At 45.6% G+C, this 6,737-nt stretch overlaps 1 protein-coding gene across 3 annotated transcripts in view; it reads left to right on the forward strand.

Annotated features, from left to right (window-relative positions):
* Positions 1-6,737, forward strand: part of RHBDL2 (rhomboid, veinlet-like 2 (Drosophila)) — a 63,900-nt gene that overhangs the window by 34,965 nt on the left and 22,198 nt on the right. For all 3 annotated transcript variants that reach the window (XM_011955270.1, XM_011955268.1, XM_011955269.1), the window contains exon 4: positions 3,708-3,820. In XM_011955270.1, the coding sequence (XP_011810660.1) occupies positions 3,708-3,820 (113 nt within the window). The remainder of the gene's footprint in view (positions 1-3,707; positions 3,821-6,737) is intronic.

Below are 6,737 nucleotides of genomic sequence, written 5' to 3' on the forward strand. Positions count from 1 at the left end.
ATTCTCCTGCCTCAGCCTCCTGAGTAGCTGGGATTACAGGCACCCGCCACCAGGCCGGGCTAATTTTTATACTTTTAGTAGAGACGGGGTTTCACCATGTTGGCTAGGCTAGTCTCAAACTCTGACCTCAGGTGATCCATCTGCCTTGGCCTCCCAAAGTGCTGGGATTACAGGCATGAGCCACTGTGCCCATAAGGCCAGTATACTTTATATTGCATTATAACTGCCCAATATTAGTATTTATTTAGGAATATTAATGAGAAGAGACAAAATCATTGCAAAACCAAAAGCATGTTCCCCTAGTTGTTAAATATACTCTTTAGGCTATGAAAATGGTGGTGCTGAGTCACCAGTCTCCTCCTCCACCACCATACATCAAACAAAATTTAGTTCATGGCCGGGCACAGTGGCTCATGCCTGTAATCCCAGCACTTTGGGAGGCCAAGGCGGGTAGATCACCTGAGGCCAGGAGTTCGAGACCAGCCTGACCAATATGATAAAACCCCATCTATACTAAAAATACAAAAACTAGCTGAGTGTGGTGGCGTGTGCTTGTAATCCCAGCTACTCAGGAGGCTGAGACAGGAAAATTGCTTGAACCCAGGAGGTGGAGGTTGCAGTGAGCTGAGATCACGCCACTGCACTCTAGAGTAGGTGATACAGTGAGACTCTCTCTCAAAAATAAAATAAAATAAATTTAGTTCATGAACATATTGATGAGTGTATGATACTGTTATCTATCTGGAATAATACTGGTAATAGGAGATGCAGTGACCACCATTTAGTTTTGCCTATAGTTTCTTTTCTTTTTTCTTTTTTGAGATGGAGTCTAGCTTTGTCACCAGGCTGGAGTGCGGTGGTGCAATCTCGGCTCACTGCAACCTCTGGCTCCCTGGTTTAAGCCATTCTCCTGCCTCAGCCTCCTGAGTAGCTGGGATTACAGGCACGTGCCACCAGGCCCAGCTAATTTTTGTATTTTTAGTAGAGACGAGATTTCACCATGTTGGCCAGGATGGTCTCAATCTCCTGACCTTGTGATCCACCTGCCTCAGCCTCCCAAAGTGCTGGGATTACAGGTGTGAGCCACTGCACCCAGCCGCCTATAGTTTGTTAAATGCTGATGGCCTTTCATGAACTCATTCAGCATCCGTGATCCACCATGCCCACTGCAGACAGCGGGCAGCTCCCTGTTGGCCCCACCTATCTGGTGAACTCTTGTGGCCTCAGGTGGGGCCAACCTTGTCTATGCAGTTTACCCAGCCCTGTACTTGAAAACGACTTGTAGCTGGGGTGTGGTGGTGTGTGCCTGCAGTTCCAGCTACCTGGGAGGCTGACAAGAGAGGATTGCTTTGAGTCCAGGAGTCTGAGATCAGCCTGGGCAACATAAAGAGTGTCTCTACAAAAAAATAAAAGTTAAAAATAAATAAAAAATAAAATAGAGGCTGGGCGCAGTGGCTCATGCCTGTAATCCCAGCACTTTGGGAGGCCGAGGTGGGCGGATCACAAGGTCAGGAGATCAAGACCATCTTGGCTAACACAGTGAAACCCCGTCTCTACTAAAAATACAAAAAAATTAGCCAGGTGTGGTGGTGGGCGCCTGTAGTCCTAGCTACTCGGGAGGCTGAGGCAGGAGAATGGCGTGAACCCAGGAGGCAGAGGTCGCAGTGAACCGAGATCATGCCACTGCACTCCAGCCTGGGTGACAGCATGAGACTCCGTCTCAAAAATAAATAAATAATAAAATAAAAATAAAATAAATAAATAAATAAATAAATAGAAAGGATGACACTTTGGCTTAGTGGCTAAATAGGCATCAGGACACATGGCTCAGAGGCTTGACAAATCAGGGGCAAAATCACCAATTGCTCAGTTTCAGTTTCCATTTAACGAGTATATCCTGAGCAAACATGGCTCCTGCATACAAGGACTTTAAGATGATGAGAGGGAACATGTAAGCTCTCAGTATGGCAGTATGAGATATGTAAGGCAGTACAGTATTAGAGTATATAGTAGGCCGGGTACAATATACCTCATAAGGTTGTTGTGATTAAATGAGACAATGGCTATAATTTTCACTGTGCCTAATACATAGTAAGGCACTTAAAAAAAATTTGCCGCCAGAAGCAGTGGCTCACACCTATAATCCCAGCACTTTTGGAGGCTGAGGTGGGTGGATTGCTTGAGCCCAGGAGTTCAAAACCAGCCTGGGTGACATGGTGAAACCCCCATCTCTACAAAAAAAAAAAAAAAAAAAAAAAAGGCCAGGTGCGGTGGCTCACACCTGTAATCCCAGCACTTTGGGAGGCTGAGGCGGGTGGATCACGAGGTCAGGAGTTTGAGACCAGCCTGGCCAATATGGTGAAACCTTGTCTCCACTAAAAATACAAAAATTAGCTGGGTGTAGTGGCGCACGGGCAGAGGTTGCAGTGAGTTGGGATTGTGCCACTGCACTCCAGCCTGGGTGACAGAGCACACTCTGCCTGAAAAAAAAAATTTTTTTATTTTTGCAAGGAATGTTTTGGATGCAAGTGCCAAAAATATCTAACAGGGCCTTAAACAGAGGTTATTTTTTTCCCATATAAGACGCCCAGAGAGGCCAGGCATGGTATGGTGGCTCATGCCTGTAATCCTAGCACTTTCCCAGGCCAAAGTGGGTGGATCACCTGAGGTCAGGAATTCAAGACCAACTTGGCCAACATGGTGAAACTCTGTCTCTACTTGAAATACAAAAATCGGCCAGGCGCGGTGGCTCATGCCTATAATCCCAGCACTTTGGGAGGATGAGGTGGGTGGATCACTGAGGTCAGGAGTTCGAGACCAGCCTGACCAACATGGTGAAACCTCATCTCTACTAAAAACACAAAAATTAGGCCGGGCACGGTGGCTCACTACTGTAATCCCAGCCTTTGGGAGGCCAAGGCAGGCAGATTACCTGAGGTCAGGAGTTTGAGACCAGCCTGACCAACATGGAGAAACCCTGTCTCTATTAAAAATGCAAAATTAGCTGGGTGTGGTAGCGCATGCCTGTAATCACAGCTACTCAGGAGGTTGGGGCAGGAGAATTGCTTGAACTTAGGAGGCAGAGGTTGCAGTGAGCCATGATCATGCCATTGCCCTCCAGCCTGGGCAACAAGAGATAAACTCCGTCTCAAAAAAAAAAAAGAAAAAGAAAAGAAAAGAAAAAAAATAAACTGGGCATGGTTGCGGGCACCTGTAATCTCAGCTACTAGGGAGGCTGAAGCAGGAGAATCGCTTGAACCTGGGAGGTAGAGGTTGCAGTGAGCCAAGATCATGCCATTGCACTCCAGCTTGGGCAACAAGAGATAAACTCCGTCTCAAAAAAAGAAAAGAAAAAAAAATTAGCCAGGAGTGGTGGCATATGCCTGTAATCCCAGCTACTTGGGAGGCTGAGGCATGAGAATTACTTGAACCATTGAGGCAGAGGTTGTGGTGAGCAGAGATTGCACCACTGCACTCCTGGCTGGGAGACACAGCAAAACTGTCACACACACATACACACACACACACACGCATGCACAGAAAAAAGAAAAAGAAAAAAAGAGTTGTCTGCTAAGAAAAATTAGGAAATGGAATTCTAGTTAAGCAAATCCTTAACTAGAGAAAACACATGAAAGTCTGTTCATCTCCCAGGGAAATAACGGCTTGGTTTAGTCATAATATGTGACAACTGTTGTTTGTCTCTGCAGAGTTCAGCACATCTTGGGGAATCTTTGTATGCAGCTTGTTTTGGGTATTCCGTTGGAAATGGTCCACAAAGGCCTCCGTGTGGGGCTGGTGTACCTGGCAGGAGTGACTGCAGGTCAGTGTTCTGAGGTAACACAAAATCAATACCTCTGGGCTCTTAGGATTACAAGCAAAGGAAAACACACTTATAGTAGGCTTCTTTAAGTCAAGATTTATTGCACTCCTCATATGTGCTAGGGAATACACTAAACCTTAGAGATCATTGAATTAGAGATACTATCAGCAAGCAAATCATTGTGCCTGTCCTCAGGTATCTCACACTAAAGACAAGGTTTTGCATAATTCAAATTGCAAGTATGCCAGGCGCTCCCACCTGTAATCCCAGCACTTTGGGAGGCTGAGAAGGGTGGATCACTTGAGGCCAGGAGTTCGAGACCAGCCTGGCCAATATGGTGAAACCCTGTCTCCACCAAAAATGCAAAAATTAGCTGGGCGTGGTGGCTCACCCCTGTAATCCCAGCTACTCAGGGGGCTGAGGCACCAGAATTGCTTGAACCTAGCAGGTGGAGATTGCAATGAGCCAAGATTGTGCCATTGCACTCCACACTCCAGCCTGCGCAACAGAGCGAGACTCTGTATCAAAAAGAAAAAAAAAAAAAAAGAAAAGAAAAGGAATAAAGAAAACTGCAAGTAGTTTGGTGTATAGGTACGTATTTGAGTAAAGGCCTAAAGCCAGATCATGAAGGCCCTTATATGTCAGACTAATGATTTTGAGAAATAGCATGATCAGATTTGCATTTAAGAAAGACAACTTTAAGAGAATGTAGAGAATAACCAAAGGGGCTCTGAGACTGGGTAGGTACAAGCAGCATATGTTAGTGATCTCTAAAACTGGGTGCGCCTAAGATGAGCCATTATGGCATGGGAAGAAAATATTAGAACTCCCATCCATCCGTTTGTTTATTTTTTGGAAGCATTTTTTAAATTAAACTTTTAATTTTGAGATAATTGTAGATTTACATGCAGTTGTTAGAAATAATGCCTAGAGGTCTTATGTACCCTTTAAACCAGCGATCCTCAATGGTGACATCTTGCAAAACATTAGTACTGTATCACAACTAGGACACCCACATTGATATAGTCAGGGTGCAAAACATTTTCAAACCATATGGATCCCTCATGATGCCTTTTTATAGCTATACCGTTTTCTGTCCCACCCTCCTTTACCTCTGGCAACTACTAATCTGTTCTCCATTTCCATAATTTTGTCATCTGAAGAATATTGTATAAATGGAATAATCCAGTATATACCCTTGAGGGATTGATTTTCTTCACTCAGCATAATTCTCCGGGGATTCATCTAGGTTGTTGTATATGTCAATAGTTTATTGCTTTTTATTGCCCAGTATTTATTCCATTAAATGGGTATAGCATCGCTTGTTTAACCATTCACTCAATGAAGGTCATCTGCGTTGTTTTCAGCTTTTGGCTATTAGGAATAACACCACTCTAAACACCTGTGTATAGGTTTTAATGAACATAAGTATGGGGTTTTGTGAACAGAGTTTTCATTCTCTAAGATAAATGTCCAAAGGCACAGTTGTTGGATCATATGATAATGGCATGTTTTATTTTATTTTATTTTATTTATTTATTTTGAGATAGAGTCTCGCCCTGTCACCCAGGCTGGAGTGCAATGGCGTGATCTCGGCTCACTGCAACCTCTGCTTCCCAGGTTCAAACGATCCTCCTGCCTCAGCCTCCCGAGTAGCTGGGATTACAGGTGCCCGCCACTACACCCAGCTAACTTTTGTATTTTTAGTAGAGATGGGGTTTCACCATGTTGGCCAGGCTGGTCTCGGACTCCTGACCTTGTGATCCGCCCACCTCGGACTCCCAAAGTGCTGGGATTACAGGTGAATTTTTAAAGAGAATTCTTTAGACATTAAACATTTAAAGAATATTTTCTAGAATGTCTCTCCCATTTTACATTCAGCCTAGCAATGCCTAAATTATTCACATTCAGCATTTGATGTTGTCATGATTTGTTATTTTACCTGTGTTCGTGATATGGAAGGGGGGAAGGGAAGTGCTGGGTAGGGGAGGGCATAGTGCCTGGCTAGGGCTCCACCTCCAGGCCGGTGCCCACAGACCTACGTGAGGACAGACATTTTTGTTTTCCTGCCCCAATGCTGCATTCCCCAATACCACCCTGACTTGCCATGCACCCATCCTGTGCCTATAAAAACCCTGAGACCCTACCTGGCAGACACACAAGTGGCTGGATGTGGAGAGGAACTCATCGACAGAAGATGACAGGACAGACGCCAGCAGGCCAGCAGGCCACTGACCAGCAGAAGGACGCGGAGTTTGGCTGGGGCAGTCAGAGGAGATCTCAGGCTGCCACGTGGCCTGACTTCAGGAGAAAACCATCTCCCTTCTGGCTCCCCCATCTGCTGAGAGCTACTTCCACTCAATAAAACCTTGCACTCATTCTCCAAGCCCACACGTGATCCATCCAATTCTTCCCGTACACCAAGGCAAGAACCCTGGGATTACAGAAAGCTCTCTGACCTGGAAATAAGGCAGAAGTAAATTGAGCTGACTAACAGAAGCCACCTACGGACGTCTAAACTAAAAGAGTACCCTGTAACATGTGCCCACTGGGGCTTCAGCTGTAAATTCAACCCTAGATACTGCCATGGGGTCAGAGCCCCACAGCCTGCCCATCTGAATACTCCCCCAGAGGTCTGAGCAGCGGGGCACTGAAGAAGCGAACCACACCCCCATTGCACGCCCTGTAAGGAGAACGAGGGAACTTTTCCCATTTCACTCCTAAGTGGGTAGTGATATCTGATCATGGTCTTTTTTTGTTTGTTTGTTTGTTTTGAGACGGAGTTTCACTCTTGTTGCCCAGGCTGGAGTGCAGTGGTGCGATCTCATCTCACAGCAACCTCCACCTCCCGGGTTCAAGTGATTCTCCTGCCTCAGCCTCCCAAGTAGGTGGGATTACAGGCGTGCACCACCATGCC

The sequence above is a fragment of the Colobus angolensis genome, unplaced genomic scaffold (genome assembly GCF_000951035.1).
Source record: "Colobus angolensis palliatus isolate OR3802 unplaced genomic scaffold, Cang.pa_1.0 Scaffold4, whole genome shotgun sequence".
NCBI classification, from domain to species: domain Eukaryota; kingdom Metazoa; phylum Chordata; class Mammalia; order Primates; family Cercopithecidae; genus Colobus; species Colobus angolensis.